This window comes from Equus quagga, chromosome 2 (assembly GCF_021613505.1).
Source record: "Equus quagga isolate Etosha38 chromosome 2, UCLA_HA_Equagga_1.0, whole genome shotgun sequence".
Lineage (NCBI taxonomy): Eukaryota > Metazoa > Chordata > Mammalia > Perissodactyla > Equidae > Equus > Equus quagga.
In genome coordinates this window covers 150,242,215-150,259,801 of record NC_060268.1, presented here as the reverse complement: position 1 = coordinate 150,259,801, position 17,587 = coordinate 150,242,215, and the positions used below count along the sequence as shown (strand labels likewise).

General features: G+C 42.7%; 1 protein-coding gene across 4 annotated transcripts in view; it reads right to left on the bottom strand.

Moving 5' to 3' along the window:
- PLCE1 (phospholipase C epsilon 1) overlaps nucleotides 1-17,587 on the bottom strand; it is a 299,107-nt gene that overhangs the window by 9,653 nt on the left and 271,867 nt on the right. For all 4 annotated transcript variants that reach the window (XM_046653787.1, XM_046653789.1, XM_046653791.1 and 1 more), the window contains 5 exons: nucleotides 12,930-13,093; nucleotides 11,189-11,450; nucleotides 9,042-9,160; nucleotides 5,175-5,303; nucleotides 3,869-4,078 (listed from right to left, as the gene is read on the bottom strand). In XM_046653787.1, coding sequence (XP_046509743.1) covers nucleotides 3,869-4,078; nucleotides 5,175-5,303; nucleotides 9,042-9,160; nucleotides 11,189-11,450; nucleotides 12,930-13,093 — 884 coding nt within the window. The remainder of the gene's footprint in view (nucleotides 1-3,868; nucleotides 4,079-5,174; nucleotides 5,304-9,041; nucleotides 9,161-11,188; nucleotides 11,451-12,929; nucleotides 13,094-17,587) is intronic.

The following is a 17,587-nucleotide window of genomic DNA, read 5'->3' as shown; positions in this document are numbered from 1 at the left end:
ATTTTGTGTCCAAGTCAGCTGTAGATAAATTTGTAAAAAGATAACATACCATTTTGCCAATTACCAAAAGTCAAATAAGAACACAGTAAATTACATTTAAGAGAAATCCCACCCAGTCCCACACAAACCTTGAGTACTTAAGAAATGCTAGACATCTGAAATGTGAAACATGCAAAATTGACATTTCAAAAGTGAAAAGGCTAAAACAATGACTGGAGGTAAGTAACACTGAAATAAATATTGAAAAAATTCTCAATAGTTATGAGAATTGGTCATCAGGTTAAGTGGCTGTTGGCTTTCAGTGAATTTTACATATATAATTATACATATTATATATTTAGTTAGATATATCTATAGATATGTTCTTATTAAAAATTTTCAAACAGTACAGAAATATATCAATAAAAAGGCAAACTTTTCCCCATTCTCACCATTTTTCCTTCTCTCTCCCATCTTACTCTCCACAAAAAACCCACTGTTACTAGGTTATATATCGTAAACATCTGCTATGGATATATAAATGTATTTTTGTGTATGCTAAGAAATATATACAATGAAACCCTGGAATTATGTGATTTTAGATATAATTGATTGCTAAATGGCTCCTGTTCTTTGTTAGGTCCATTCTCAAATGAGGGTATTACAATTATCTTCTCCAAGGGGGAGGCATGAAGGGGAAGGAGAGGCAAGGCAAGTAAACAGTAGGCAGCCTCAGCTCAGGAAGTGAGCATTTTGGCAGGAACATCCTCCGATCCCTAGCATTCTCCTAGCCTAATCTCAGATCAGGCCACTGAAAGGTGCTAACTACCCAGAAAAATCCAAGAATTGCTGTCCTATCCTGGAGGTTCCAACCAGCCACAGGACTCAGAATTGTCCCCATTGATATTAAAGGCAGAATGGATAACTGCCACTAGGTGGCGCCAAACTGCAGCCAGCACCGGAAAGAACTGGCTCCTGGAGCTTGCCAACCAGCTGCACAGGCTCGCCCCAATCATTTCATCAATCTTGTAATCATGGTCCCTGCAATTTACATGACTGAAGTTTTTGGACCTCATTCATTATATTATGGGTTGGAGGGAGAGTTATTGTCTATTACATAAAATGAGATCATACTCTACTGCATATACTGTTCTCCAACTTGTTTGTTCTCCCCAGTTAAAAGAATGTGGTGTTCATTTCATGTCAATTCCTGGAGATTCTGCAGCATAATATGTCACTGCACTGATCATCATATATTTAACCAATCAGAGAGTGGGGTTGGGTGGTAACTCACATGACGTAATGTATAATCTCAGAGTCCTGAAAACCAGGAAGCAAGCAAGCAAGAAAAAAGCAAGAAAGGTTCTAAGTTGCCACATAAAATATCCCAACCCCCATGCACTAAGCATTACTTCTCAGAGCTCTTTAGAGCCTCACTCAGAGCTTATTTATTTTTAAGGAGTTTTCAGCTGCAATAGAAGCCACATATTATCATGACCATAACAACTCTTACTTGCATTGTCCTTTATAATTTACTAAGCATTTTTCTACGTTTTGTCTACATGTTTGGCATGAGTCTCACGATCATCTTTTTGAATCAAGCAGGGTAGTTTCCATTATAGATTTATGAATTAGGGACATTTACAGAAGTCAGATGAGCTGTCCAGGATCATCTAATTTGTGGCAGAGCCAGGTTTGTCTGATTTCAAGGCCAGCAGGTATCAGAGGGGGCATAGTGACTGTGGGAAGAAGTGATACCTGACAGCCTGAGAGCCCAGGAGACAAGAAACTACAAAAAGAGGGCAGGAGAGATCAGAGGTCACAGATAGCAGTTTGGGGACTTGTAACACATGAGCAAGCTGCTTACATTATCTTACTAGTTCCACAGAGTAAAATGAATGGAAATACATATAGCCCAAATCTATCAGCTATGCTAGTGTCTGCTAACATACAATAATTACTGAATTCATTTATTCAAGCAGTAAACAGTTATTGTGTGTTACTATGCACCAGGGAAACCTAGATGCATTAAATGTGGTTGGGTATCTTTTGAGCTATAGTTCAGTCATTTAAAAAATCTCCTCCCAACAAAGGCATATCAAAGAGAACTTGCTATATTCTACACATCAGAAAATTCTTGTTAGCCTTCCCTTCTAATTTGTTTTCCTTTTTCTCAAAAGTCTTCTCTTCCACCAGTTTTATTAGACATTTATTCCTGATGTCTCTACTGCCCATTGTCATGTACATTTAGAACTGCATATGGGCATCCCTCACCTCCCCAGGCCTTCCAGTCATACGATGAAGTCCCTTTGTGACACTCAATAGCTGGCTCGTCTTTCCTCCTGCCCACTGCCTGGGTGCGGATGATCCACGAAGACTGACACCACTCCAGCCTGGGCAGCACAGGATGGTGGAAAGAACACTCACCTGGAAGCCATAAGACGAGTTCTTTCTACTACTGACCGTGTCACAATTTAACCTCTCTGAACCTCAGTTTCCTTACGTGCAAATGGTTTCCATTACTTCATGAGATCATTCAAAATAGTGAGTGAGGGAGAGCTTTAAACACTGTAAATCATTACGCAAACATATGGTTTAAAAAATTCACTTATTCACTGAGATTTTCCCATACTTTTTATACAGGTGCCAAAGACAATTATAAATAGGAAAAAAATTTAGAGAGAAATTAAAGATGGCTTCAAAAGTCCAGCTAAGCCCTCTGATATCTTCTCATAAAGCTATTATTACTGGAACTGCTTTTTCTCTGTCTTAGCAATTTGTATGTCTGATAGGGAGAGATGGCTGGGGAGACACTTACATTTCTTTGCTTAAATGAAGTGTCCTTTTATGGCCTAAGACAAGGTTAGAAGGGAAGGCAGTGGCTCTGGTTCCCAGAGGAGATGTCGGAGTTCTGTAGAGGCTGCAGGCCATGTTCACAGTTAAGTAGAGAGTGAAAAAGTAACATGATGCTGAAAATAGGCTCTTTATCGTCTGTATTGTGTCCCAGCAAGCACAGGCCACTGATGGAAATTTTACCACTCAGGCTCTCTTACATGCCCAAAAGGAGCAGATCATGTGCCCAGAACAGGGCCCGGCACAGATGAGGTGCTCAGTAAATATTCGTTTAATCAGATTTTTGAGCTGACTCAATTGCGTCACTATTGACATATCATGAGGCATGACTGTCTATGCTGGAACGATGACCTTATATGTCATTTTCAAAAATGGCACTAAGGGTGTTCTTATCAGTTTATTAAGAAAAAAAAAGTGCCCCATCAACAAACCCCAACAGGAGCCAACCCATCTGGAGCTGACAGGGCAGTTGTCGTATTGTTTCCTTTATGGGAAGGATCACAGGAATATTAGTGAACATTATAATTTTTTACAACTTCTGACAAAAGCTGAGAATGAGTCTTACTTTGTGTGAAGTTATGGAATGTTTTCAAAGAACTACTCTTATTTTACTTATAAGCACAGAACGTTTCATTAACTAAAACTTAAACAGGCACTAACAGGAAGACATCCGATCCCAAAATGCAAAATGCCTATAGGCTTTCCATCCCACGGTACTGTGGCCTGCACCACGAGGTCTTCTCACGCGCACAGACAAAATGCTGACCCAGCGCTGACGACATGCACGAGGAATCCTTTGAGTTCTTGCTCCCTTTGTTTTATAGGGGATGATTTTTAGACGGAATTTCTTTAACTTAGAGACAACATTCTGAATATGTGCAGAAAAATAAAATCATTCCTCCACATTCATTTAAGATGCATAATATAAACCAAGTTGCAATTACAAGGAATTCTGAATTTGAGGGAGGTGGCCAGTGGTGAGGCGGTTAGTTACAAACCGAGCGTTACTGTATAGGCTGCGCCAGGACACACTTACTTCCTGCTGGGTTTTCAAGACAATCCTGCCAACATATCCTTCTTCTGGAAACCAGCTGCTTAAAATCTGCATGATCTCTTCTTCTGGACCAATGGCTCTCTGGAAGGGTTGTTTCCTGCATTCATTCTTTTCTTTAGATATGAAATATTTTTCTTCCATCAAAAAATAGTCTGTGGCAATAGGTTTGGTGTCTTGTTCAGTGGCCAGAATCTAAAGAAAAAGCAAAGCCAAATTTAGGCGCACCTCTGAGGAGTGGGCAAAACTTTAATTCAAAACAAGTCTACTGGGGCCGGCCCCGTGGCTGAGTGGTTAAGTTCGCATGCTCCAGTCAGCAGCCCAGGGTTTTGCTGGTTTGGATCCTGGGTGTGGACATGGTGCCGCTCATCAGGCCATGCTGAGGTGGCGTCCCACATAGCACAACCAGAGGCACTCACAGCTAGAATATACAGCTATGTACTGGGGGGCTTTGGGGAGAAGAAGAAAGAAAAAAAAGAAGATTGGCAACAGATGTTAGCTCAGGTGCCAATCTTAAAGAAAAAAAGTCCACTTCCACAGTGTTCAGATAGGTTTGATGTGCAATTTATAAATGAAACCTACTCTGCAGTGTTGCATAATTCTTTTGGAAGATTGAAGGATTCTCTTATGTCCAAAAAGGATTGTTTATGTCCATTCTGGGCAACGACACAATTTATTCACAATCCCCAGACAGCATAACTATTTTTCCCAGTGCTGGAATGAGAGCTCCTACTGAATTAAAAACTTTAGATCTTTCAATCTATGAATTTAGCTCTTTGTAATCTTGCAACATAGGACTGAGGGCCAAGAACCTAGTCCAACTTGTACGAAAATCATCTCTTTTTCTTATGTTGGAAACAATCACCTTCGAATCTCATCTGATCTAAGTTCCTGAGAATTCTCCTTTCAATAAACTCTTGAAGTATGCCTAGAGGCCTGTTTTCTTTGTTGGCTACTGACTCTGGGCCGTCAAACAGAGTAGCTGAGACAAGGCTCAGGAGCCAGACAGATTTGGGGCTGAGGTCTGCCTTTAACACTTATTGGCTGTGAAGTGTTGGGTAAGATATTTAACCACTTGGAGACTCAGTTCCCCCAGCTATAAGATGGGAACAGTAAGACTAACAACTTCTTAATTTTGTTTTGTTTTATGATTGAGGCTCTGGTTATAAAGTATAACACGGTCACATTACAAGACTCAATAAACACTAGCTGTCATTATAGTTACTCTTACTGATGTATTCTTTCACACTCAGATTGTACAGGTTACTGACAAAAGGCTTAGTGGACTTACTTGCTGGAGAAGCTGCTTTGCCTTTGTGCCTCCGTTTATAGAGAAAACAGTAAAGGGCTCTGGACCAGGGACCCCGTGCACCGTGACTCTGTGAGTCTGCAAACATTTTCTTTCTTCTGTATTAAACATCTGTCAAGGAAGATCACATGGTTTCTCATTCATCCTCATTCTCAGATTATCTCTAGGCTATATTCAATACAGAGGTGTTAGTTCTTAGAAGTATGTACAGGGACATGTAAATGCAAAAGAATGGCATCCTTTTATAACCTGATGCATCTTTTTGTGATTGAAGAGGCAATGGTGCGTCTTCCTTCATGGCCTACTGAGGATATTTAGTAGCATACCACCAAAATATTAATTTATTTTAAATAACAATGTCTTTCCATCATAATTAGGGGACATATTATCTGAAATGTATGTTGGTCCTTATTTGTTAACTGATATTCAGCAGTGTCTATTGAGTTCCATCGTTTCTTCAGGGCATGGGGCTAGAATTTTGGATGGTAAGATGATAAATAAAATATTCTGGCCTTAGGGAGCTCACTGTCAAAGCACACAAATAATTATAATACACAAAGCATTTCCACTAGGAAGAACTGGGGAGGTGTGTAACTCACAACTATTTGAGCATTTTGTATCTTAAGATACAGTCATTCATTCAAAACACAGTCATGTGTAGCTTAACAACAGGGGTACACTCTGAGAAATGTGTCATCAGGCAATTTCATCATTGTGAGAACATCATAGAGTGCACTTACACAAACCTAGATGGTATAGACTACTACACAGCGAGGCTATATGGTACTGATCTTATGGAACCAATGTCATATACATAGTCGGTTGTTGACCGAAACATCATTATGTGGCATGTGACCATAAAAAATAATTTATGGAGGGCTGATAGTGAATCCGGCATTATGCCTGGCCCTGGGGATTCAGAGAGAAATGGGACTTAAGGACTCTCAGTTGAAAGAAACAGCTAGAAGAGAAAGTGGACAATTGTAAGAAGCATGGAAGGTCCTTGGGAACCCAGAGAAGGGGGTCTATCCCAGGTTTGGAGGAAGTCAGAGTGCTTCCTGAAAATGGTATCATCTGAACTAAATCTTCAAGGTCCAGGGTGACTTGGCAGATGAAGAGTGGGACAAGAACATCCCAAATACTGGTGTAGCCTGTGTGCAAAGACTTAGAGGGAGCCTACAGCAGAGCATTCTGGGAACCTCAGTGAGTTCTGTGACTGAAGTGTGGGAGAGGAAAAGGCTGGAGATGCAAGCAAGAGCACAATCATGTATGTCTTTTTTTTCTAACTGGCTAGAAAATTTAGATAGAAATGGGCAAAATGGTCTAAGTGTTTTGTTTATCATACATTTTATTTTTACTTGGAGGGTGGGAGAAGAGGTTTGCTGTTTTGTTATGCTTGCACAATCTATTTTTATTATTTAATCAATTTTATTGAGATATGACTTGAATACCATAAAATGCACACATTTTACTTGTATGGTTTAGCCTGCATTATATTTTTAAAAAGTTGAAATAGTTGCGAACATTTACATAAATCCAGATGTCCTGACTCTCTGGAAAACCAAAAGATCTGGTGATGCTGCATGGCAACAAGCTGCTGGAAGTGAGAGCAGGGTAGCAGCTGCCCCTTTAAACGACCCATGAGCTCTCTGCTTTCCCAGTCTCTTCCAAGCCCGCTTACTTATAAACTTTATCCTGAGAGCAATGGAGAACCAAAAAAGGTTTTTTAATAGACAAGTGACATCAGCAGATTAAGTTTGGGGTAAATCTGTCTAGGGGGCCCTAAAGGAGGACAGAGGGAGAGAGACCAGTTAAGAACCCACTGCCACAAACCAGGTGAGAATGAATGAGGGCCAAGGCGGTAGGGTTGGATAGACATGAATGGATTTGAAAGATACTAAGGAGACAGAATTACCAAGTCTTAAGTGGGGTGATGAGAGGGAGAGAGAGAAGTCTAGGATGATCTTCAGTTTTTGGCTTGAACAATGAAGGGTGATGACTTTCAATGTCAAAGACCACATATTTACTAAGCATATATAATCCTGCCTGGGATATACCAAGGATGGCATGGTGTGATATAATAAAAAATAAATATTTGGTCTTTGTGGTTCCTGGCACACATCTCCTAAAACCATTGGAATCTCTGGAGTGATGAGTGTTTTCTGTATGCTAATGAGATGACTGATGGCTGGAGGCCTCTAGGTAGCTCTAGGATGAGACCTGGTCACCAGAGAGACCATGGTTGGAATGTTCAGCCCCACCTCCCGATTTCCAAGGAGGGGAAAGGAGCTGGGGATTGAGTTAAGCACCAATGGCCAATGATGTACTCAATCATGCCTAGGCAATGAACTCTTCATATAAACCCCCAAAAGATGGGGTTCTGAGAGCTTCTGGGTTGGTGAACACATCGAGATGGTGCGAGGGTGGTAGGCCCAGGGAAGGCATGGAGGCTCTGAGCCCCCCTCCCCCATACCTCGCCCTATGTAGCTCTTCCATTTGGCTGTTTCTGAGTTGTATCCTTTATAATAAATCAGTAATGGTAAGTAAAACACTTTCCTAAGTTCTGTGAGTCATTCTACAAATTACTGAACCTGAGAAGGGGGTTGTGGGAACCTCTTGAATATATAGCTGATCTGTCAGAAGTACCAGGGATAACCTGGGACTTGCAACTGGCACCTGAAGCAGGGTCAGTCTTGTGAGACTGAGCCCTTAACTTGTGGGATCTAAGGTAGGACACTGAGCTGGTGGCAGAGAGTCAGAGAAGTAGTGTATGAACAGACACCACACGTTTGGTGTCAGAAGTGTTGTGAGGAAGAATGATTCATTCACAGCATGTGTAGAATCTTCAGCCCTATTAGGTACTGAGGGCAACCATCCCAGAATTGGGCAGTAAACCCTTTGTTGCCCTTCTGAAGACATCTGACTCCTGCTCTTAGGTACCAGGCACCCCGTGCCTACTTCCCTGTCCTCTGCACAAGGTGGAGGCAATACCTCCCTCCACCTTGGCCAAAGTGCCCTTCTCAACCTTGGCCAAGCATTGAAGGAAAAAAGAGGAGAACCTAAGAAAACAAGGTCAGGGACAGAGAGAGAAGAAACTGACAAGGTAAGTGAAAGAGAAGCAGAAAAGACAGCAGGGCTATTTAGAGGCAGCAGTGGCAGTGGTCAAGCCAGCACCACTTTGAGCATATAAGGCGCCTTTTCAAGGGTTGTTAGGACTACGTTGAAGCATAAGGTTGACACAACAGTGATCAGACGATCAAACATGTAAAGAGGTAACCCAAGAGCACAGACTCTGCCTCTCCCCACGTGCCAGGGTGCAAGGTACGTATCCCCAGCAGCACCTGGCTGCTCACCCCAACACTGCTCACCTGTGACATCTGCCCCTGGACCACTGAAGAAGCAAAGGATTTTCCTGGTCCAACCTGAAGTTTCCAGAAGTATCAAGATGCTTCCCAGAAGGCTTTGCTTAATTAGCCTTTTCCCCGTGTTGTTATTTTGGCTCACTTCCCTGGCAGACACTGTACTGTTCCTGTTAAGAGTATGGGCTTTGGCACTAGATGAACTTGGGTTTACAGCTATGTGACGTCAGATGTACTCAGCTCTTACCTTCCTCATCTGTGAAGTGGAGATGATACTAATAGCTATTTCATGAAGTTATTGAGAGGATTAAGTGAGTCAGTATATATGTAAAGAACTTAGAAAGTGTCAAGCGTCAGCCATTATTATTATTATTATATCCATAGCTACCTAATTAGTGACTCTAACTGACCATGTTCCTGTACCACCAGAAAGCCTACCTCCAGCGTAGCAATCCTCGCCAACATATTGAGTGAAATAGAACTTAATTACCAAAGAGGACGGCACAGTATTGCTGGAGGAATTTTCTTCCATCCTTCTGCTGTTTATGAATAAACTGGAGATCTCCAAGATTTCATTGTGGAGGTTTCGTAGCTGAAGATGTCGATATCCTGGAATAATGCAGAATTGGGAAAAGTTTGTTAGCCATGCACTGCAGAACTCTGCAAAGAAGATACCCCAGGGAGGTCGATAAATGACAGGCAGAAATAAGACCTTAAGGGGGGGCGGGGGTGGCAACAGGCATGCAGCCAACACATACATGCCTTTTCACCAGGAGAGTGCTGCCCCTGGGGACAGTATTGGCCACCTAGTGGTAATTAACATCTTCAGGTACTGTTTCTAACTTAGGCTCAAACACAAAATCTTAAATTCAAACAAAATATAGTTAGAAAACCTGATCATTTTTGTATCAAGGCATCTCTACAGTCACTGTTTTACAAAATTCCATCTTAGAATAGCTTTAGTGATAATAAAGTATTCCAACTGCAGAGAGTTGGCAAAATAAGTTCCAGTGTCCGTGTTTGTACAAGTATAAAATGGAATAATATGCACCCAGTAAAAGTGATAATGAAGATATACAGCTATTAACATGAAAAGTTGTTCACTACATACATACATAGTGAAGTGAAAACCAGTAAGTTGCAAAACATTAAGATTAGTAGGAAGCCTATTTGTTAAAAATTTTTACTATGTGCTAATATGTATATACATGGGCAGAGAAATAAAGCTGCAAAAGATCTACACCAAAAGGGATTATTTTGGAGAGATGGAAAAATGGATAAATAAAAAAAATTGGTTTTGCTTCTCTCTACTTCCTCATATTTCTGTAATAACTGTTGTAACCTGAACTGTGGCCTCCTAAGATTCATGTGTTGAAGTCCTAACTCCCAGTACACCAGAATGTGACTGTATCTGGAGACAGGGCCTTTAAAGAAGTAATGAAGTTAAAACGGGCCATTAGGGTGGGCCTCACTCCAATACGACTGATATCCTTAGAAGAAGAGACTAGCACACACAGAGAGACACCGGTTGCCGTGCACACAGACTGAGGGGTGACCATGTGAGGACACAGTGAGTTGGTGGCCATCTGCAAGCCAAGGGGAGAGGCCTCAGGAGAAACCAAACCTGCTGACACCCTGATCCTGGACTTCCACCCTCCAGAACTGTGAGAAAATAAATTTCTGTTGTCTAAGCCACCTGGTCTGTGCTATTTTGTTATAGCAGCCCGAGCATACTTAGACAGTGACCATGTGCTACTTGCACAGTGGAGAAGAGAAACAGGAAAAGAAGAAAACATAGGGGACTAGAAGGTGCTTGTGGCGCTCAGAGGATGGCAGTCTAGGTGTGGTTGTGGGAGGAAGTACGCACTAGGACCCTAGTACTCAAAGCAGATGGGCAGGGTCAGCATCCCTGGGAGCTTGTTAGAGAGCAGAACCTGAAGCCCTACTCCAGACCTACTGCATCAGCATCTGCATCTTACTACCAAGAGCCCAGGTGACTCCACTGCACATCAACATTTGAGGAGCAATGCACAGACATTCTGGACAGGTGTGACAGGCTGAAGTTCCTGGAGGGCCACAGCAAAGCCAATCCGAGGTACTGACAATGTCCCTTATGAAGGACGGATCTGCCAGGCCAACAGCTCGGGCCTCTGCTCAGGGTTCTCTGCACCCAACACCCATCCTCAGCTTTCGACACTGGACTTCTGCCGGGTCCCGACTCCAACCTTGGCCCACTTATGCCACTACCACCCCCAACCCTCCCTCCTCTCCGTTTCCTCTCCTTCCTTCAGTTGCTGCTTTAAAAATGCTAGGGGTGTGGCGGGTGCTGCTTGGGAAGGGACGTGTGGGAATGAGAGCACAAGAACCCCTGCCTCGGACATCAGCAGTGGTGGGAGAGGCCATCTCTCCTAAGGGATGTCCTCTATACCTCAGATTTTAGAATAACGTAAAAGAAAAACCTCTTTCAAGACGTGCTTAAGCAGTATTCAAATTTGTATTATTTCTCCCTACCTCATTTAAATTTTTCGATATGAAAATTTCAAACATACACAAAAGTAGAGAGAAGAGTATAATGAATTCTGGGGCATCCATCACTTAGCTACAAGAATTATTAAGATTTTGACAACTTTATTCTACCTCGTTTTAAAGCCTTGAGTGGAATGACCCTCTGAGCAGTTACCGCCGAGCTATTGTTTTCCACAACTGCAAAACGGAGAAATACGAGATCTTCAAAGTGAACCCGGAAGAGAAACTGTTCGTTCCACATGGGGTTCAGGGTATTTCGATGGATGGGCTTCGTGCGGAAGTGGCAGCTGTCCAGGGGCATGCCCAGGACGTCAACTTCAATACACGGGCTTCCCGTGCTGTTACTCGGGCACACGTTTTGACCAGAGACAATCTGAGGGGCGAAGAAAAGATCAAAGTCACTGAAGATGCAAAAGTAACAAAGGCAGCTCTGCACTGCACCTCCACGAAGAAACACAACGCTGGGATGGATGAGGTGAATGATTAACAAAGCTGCTTTAGCTTTATTAAGAAGTAAACGATTGTGATCAGGAAATCGCGTGACTGGAATCAGGTGAGTCTGTTTTATCAACAGCATTCGCCTAACTATAACCTTTCAACTGTCAAAATGTTCAAGTATCTTCAAACGAGCAGTTAAGAGGAAATTAAGTTTCTCAAGAAGGCTCGAGAAAAGAAGACCTTAGAGATGTCATCACAGATTTGTTACGTTCTGTTCAAAATGTTTTAGGTGTATATTTTTTTTGTTTTGTTTTCGTGAGGAAGATTGTCCCTGAGCCAATCTGTGCCACTCTTCCTCTATTTTACGTGGGACGCTGCCACAGAGCGACTTGATGAGCAGTGCTAGGTCCGCGCCTAGGATCTGAACCTGAGAACCCTGGGCAGCCGAAGTGGAGGGTGCGAATTTTAACAACTACACCACCGGGCCAGCCCCAAAATGTTTTAGGTGTGTATTTTACAACTTCAAAGTCTTTTTCTTGAATTGTGTAGTTTTGGAGCAAGTCACAGGGAATATTGTTAAAAATTAATTCATAGCCTCTGTAAACATGAAGCTATACTCGAGTCTAGCTAAAAGGGTCAGAGAGAAAAGGCACTACTGCCTTAGTCTTAGGGAAAGAGAAAAAGCAGTTTGGGTGGTAGGGAAATCTGTGAGTGAGGTTCTTCCAGGGGTTTGAGGTGTCATGGGCAGAGGCAGCTCGACATTCTTCCTTTGGAGGTAAACGAGCAAGATCTAAAGATGGACAGAAGAGATAACTTTGTCCCTCGCGTCTTTCCTATCACCCATCGGGCGTTTTTTTGTGTGTCAGCTTAAGGGGGAGTGAAAGAACAGGGAAATAAAGTTGGATGATGAGCTACTGGGGCTCAGTTGTTAAGGGCAGCCTGTGGAGTTTTGACAATCAGTTAATTAGGCAATAAAAGGAGTAAGGCAAGGCCCAGGAATGATGAAAGTTAACTGTAAGGAGGAAAGATATTTAATTGATTTCTATTTTGATGCCTGTTTGCCTGATCTTATGAAAGCTGGTCAGAGGTTAAGTTGACCTGCTCCAAGAAGGAGCTCCCCTTCTATGGGATACACTCATAGTCATGATTCTGAGAGGCCTGGAAGACAGAATTACCAGCATCAGTATGTAGGTGATGCAGGGAGCTCCTAACCCCAGCTGTGGGCTCTGGCAAACACGGTGCCAGGTGACAGCGTACCTAAACCGTAGCCACTTCTGAGAGGTAGAGAAATTCTTTTGGGAACTAAATCTGCATGAAAAAAACTGTGACATGAGAACTTTGTAATACCTTGAATTCAAAACCAGTTCATATTCAGGAAGGCTTACTGTACTCTGACACTGGGGGCCACACTCACAGATAAAGAATAGACAGCAGGCTCCATGTTGTCCAGGTCTCTTTCCAAGGGAGAAAACTTCTGATACATGGGACAGTTCTTGTCCCACAGAACTGGGGGTTTCAAAACATAACCACAGCCACCGTTGGCCTCAAACATGGCAGCATTTAAATGCAAAGGGAGATCTGCAAAATAAACAAAGTCAATATTGCTTGTTACTTTGTCACTGAAATGTCATCTTATAAGTTTACTGTAAAGTTCAAAAGAAGTTTGGATTGATTTTCCCTAGGCTTCAGCATGAAGAAGAGATAACAATTCATTTATTCCATAGATTGATTGAGTGCCTACTATGTGCCAGGTTATATTAGGCACCAGAGATACAGCAGGTAACAAGGCACAAAATCCCTGTCTCTATGGGGCTCATAGTCTACAGGATACACCCAGTTCCTACTCCAGCCCAGGTTCTGCCACTTAAGGACTCCTCTTGCAAATAAAAATTTACAACATCCATCTAAAAAAATCTTTGAAATACCTCATTTTGTACTGAATTTTAGAAAAGAATAATGGCATTTTCTTAGCCCCATAAGCCAAACCATTCAGACAATGGTATAACCAATTCTTGCTTTTTCGAATGTAAATCTTAATAATCTAAGAAAGACAAGGAGAATAGCCAGAAGAACATATCTTTTCCTTGAAATCTCAGTTTCAACCTATAAATTACAATACTTCTACCTCTTTTTTTATTGTAGTTAAATACGAAAAAAAATCGTTATCCCATGTGATTCACATCATGTGCACAATCCCCTCATCCTAACTTCTGGAACCCTCACAACGGCTTCCAGTCTTTTGAGGCCAAATTTTATCTGGCACAGAGTTTTGATGAATGATTGGATTCCTGCACTGTTTTTAGGCTGTTCCACACTCAAATGCTCCTCTGATGGCGCAAGTCTGTATAAAAGTTGTCCAGATGAGCAAAAAGTTTATGAGATACACCTGACAAATGTTCCCTCCGATCGATTCCTTCCATGTGCAGAGTGAACTTCGCTACATGGACTAGCATCAAGGAAAAGTGTGGTAAGCACCACGGAGCCATGAGAAGCTGGCCTCCGCTTGTCTCCTGTGTAAAATTATTCCGTGTATGTGGGGTTGGCAGGGACCATGTGCAGGAATTCCTGGGGTAAGATGTCTTAGACATATCAAAGCTCCTTGGGCCTCAGTCTGCTTATCTATAAAATTAGTGTGCTGGACCCCATCTCTCAGGTCCCTTGCAGCTCCCACATGACTGATTCAAAGAGGTCAGCTGTCTTGCCTGCAATGGGAGAAAATTCTCTTCCCAGGCTACTCTGTGACAGAGGAGCACAGACATGGGCTAGGATGGCTAAGAGAGTGAAGCAGGCTAGCTCAGACAGTGTGGGTAAGGGTGAAACGGATATGTATTACTGACAAAATTATAGCAGCTCACGCTTACTGCCCTTTTACTATGTACCAGGCCCCAGTCTAAGCACTTTACGTGCATCGGTGTCTCCCAATAACCCATGAGGTAAATTCTGTTAGGATCCTCATTTTTATAGATGAGGAAATTAAGGCACGTGAAGTGACAAAACCCAAGGCACATAGCTAGTAAGTGGTGGATGCTAGCGTTCAAACCCAGACAGCCTGACCCATAGTTCCCAATCTTAACTACTGAGCCACATAATGTAGATCGCACAGGGATGTCATAAAGATCAATGAGATAATGTGGGAAAGTCCCTACCTCAGCATTTGGCACATAGAAGGTGCTCAATAAGCAGAAGCTATTAAATTATGATTATGATAATGCTCATTTGGGTTTGAAGTCTGATTTCATTAGCATTGTGTCTATCCTTGTAGCTTTGTAAAACTTTAAAGCACTTTTTCTTAATTAAAATCTCATTTTGTGATGCCATATGTAAAACAGATCCATACGGAGCTGCTCAGTTTGGAATAAAGGTGGGACCTCAAATTTAGCCCTCCTGTCCCCCAGGGGTGCTCCCAGAACTTCATCTAGGGCTATAGTTTTGAAACCCCTGTTCTAACCAAGTGAAAGAGTGTGCATGGGGGCCGGCTCCATGGTGTAATGGTTAAGTTCAGCACACTCTGCTTCGGCGGCCCAGGTTCACGGGTTTGGATCCCAGGTGTGGGACCTACACCACTTGTCAAACCATACTGTGGCGGCATCACACATACATACTAGAGGAAGATTGGCACAGATGTTAGCTTAGGGCTAATCTTCCTCAAGCAAAAATATAAAAGTAAAAAAAAGTGTGCATGAATCTGTGTACCCCATCATCCCTCTAGTCAATGCATGTGATGGCAGATCAAGCATATCGTTACCTTTATGATCTTCTATTCATTTCAAAATGCTGCATTCAGTAGACACCATTCTCACAATAATTATCCCTATATTTGGGGGCTGAGAAAGTCATCACAAAGAGTGTGACAATTATTCAAGAAAGCATGATAAATAGTAATAGGAGCTTTTCTTTTGACTGGGGCTGTGTGTCTACTTACTTGTTGGCCTGGGACATGAGGCAGGAATCATTCTACCCCAGGAGGAAAGAACTTTGAGGGACTGTCGCCGGCAGTAACCAGAGTCTGCATGCCATGCTCAAGTGAGATTCCAAACTCAAGAGCTGGTTTTATTGAGTGTAGACCTGGGCTACTCCTGGTTCCAGATCACTGCAGACCTTCTGGGAGTGATGGAACCATTGGAAATCCTGGGATGAGATGACCCTAAATCCAGGAACACCCCTTTGGGGCATCAGGGTCCCCTGAAATTCAGGAAGTGGTAAGGCAGATGACCCATGGAACATATTTGGAGGCTACAGGGACATTGGAAAAGGGTTCTCTGTTATTTGGTTGGGATGTTTTATGGAAAATCAATCTCTCCCTAATCTGGGAATTCTTTTCAAAAATTTAAAATTGACTCCAACCTTGACCCTTATCTGTCTATCTGGACTTGCAATTCACAGAGAAGTACCTAGAAGAGATCTAGATAAAAAATCAAGAACCACAGGTTCCACTTGCAGTGGGGACAATCTGTTTCAGCTCAGTGCAGCATGCATTTATTGAGCATCTACTGTGTGCAAGGTACTGACCAGGTTCTACGCTCAGTTTGTGGGAATGAAGACCATTTTTACAGACGAACACACTGAAACTGCATGTCGCTTGTGCTTTGTCCAGGGGAGATGTTTAATCACTGCTTGCTGCATTGAATCAAGAGAGGTTATATGGCAGCCCTCCCTCCTGGGTTGAAAGGTTGTAGAGAAACTTGAGGATGAAGCACACAACACAGCCATCTGCCTCCCCTGAGTGGGGCACTTGAACAGGCATGCCCGGCTTGACTGGGAGAGAGGCAAAGGCTTTAGGGGCGAGTGGAGGTCAAGCTGCAGCCTCAGTGTGCACTTCTGGATGGTGGGGTGGCCCAAGGAGGGGCAATTCCCTTGTCCCCTTCAGCTGTGCCTCCCATTGCCATCAGTGGAGCCAGTGTGTCTGCACCAGCCTCGGCACTTCAGGAGAAAGGGCACATCCAAAACCAAATGCATTTCCATTTCCTTGAGAAAACCATTTTGCTAGTTATTTCACTTTACTTAAAATATTTTGGTATCATAATAACGAAGGGCGCCAGTGGACACAGGGCTACAGACAGGGCCAGAGATGTGAACCCACAAGCCACTTGGGACAGATCGAAAAGGAATTTTTACAACTTTGAAAATATTTCATTATTATTTCCACTTGTGAGTCCAAATCATACTGTTTTCATAACTTATCAAAAACACTTAATGACAGTTAACGTTTGTGGAACGCTTTCTCTGTGCCAGGCACTAGGTTAAGTATGCTACTTCACCTGCATTATCTTATTTAATTTCAATTGAAAGAAGCAAATATAACAAGGGCAAAAAAATATGACTGCTATCTCTAACCACACGTCTGCAGAGTCAGCCACAAATGGGTGCTGCTGGCGCCAGTACCAGATGGCTAGCTGGTCCCAGAGCTACAGCTGTGGTTTGACCTTGGCTGGAGGCGGGGCTCTGCTGTGGTCGGTGGGTCAGCACAGTTAGTTAGGATCTGGTTGAGTTCACGTGAGTGGAATGGGAGGCTGCTTGATTGCTCAAAGGAAAGACTGTTGTTTTTGAATGAGATTCTAGGAAACGTTCCTCATCATCTTCTGCAGCTCCCCTCCTCTCATAACCAAGTGGAAGCAGAAAGCTTTATCCTCTAAACTCCCAGAGTCCTTGAATTCATTATTAAAATTTATTATTTTTAATATTATTATTAAATTTATTATTAGTATTATAATTTATTATTATTCTGTGGCCTTGAGCAAATTAATCGCTCTGTGGCTTGGTTTGCTCATCTGAGAAAAGGGGATCATAAAGGCACCACCTCAGGGTTGTTGCCAAGATGAAGTGAGATACCATGGGTCAAGAATTGTGCATGGTGCCTGGCACACAGAGCATGCAATAAACGGGAGCTCTTCCCCTGGACTTTTAGGCTTCCTCAGTTACCCCTGTTATGAGCGTCTCATCGACCGCAGAGAAACACCACGACTTTCCCTGTTCGGGGAATTCACATCCTCGTTTTCTTTGTGTTGGCTACTCACAGAGAACTGAGTGCTGACCGTTACTCTCCATTTTAGTCTCAAAGGGATGAGAAGAAGC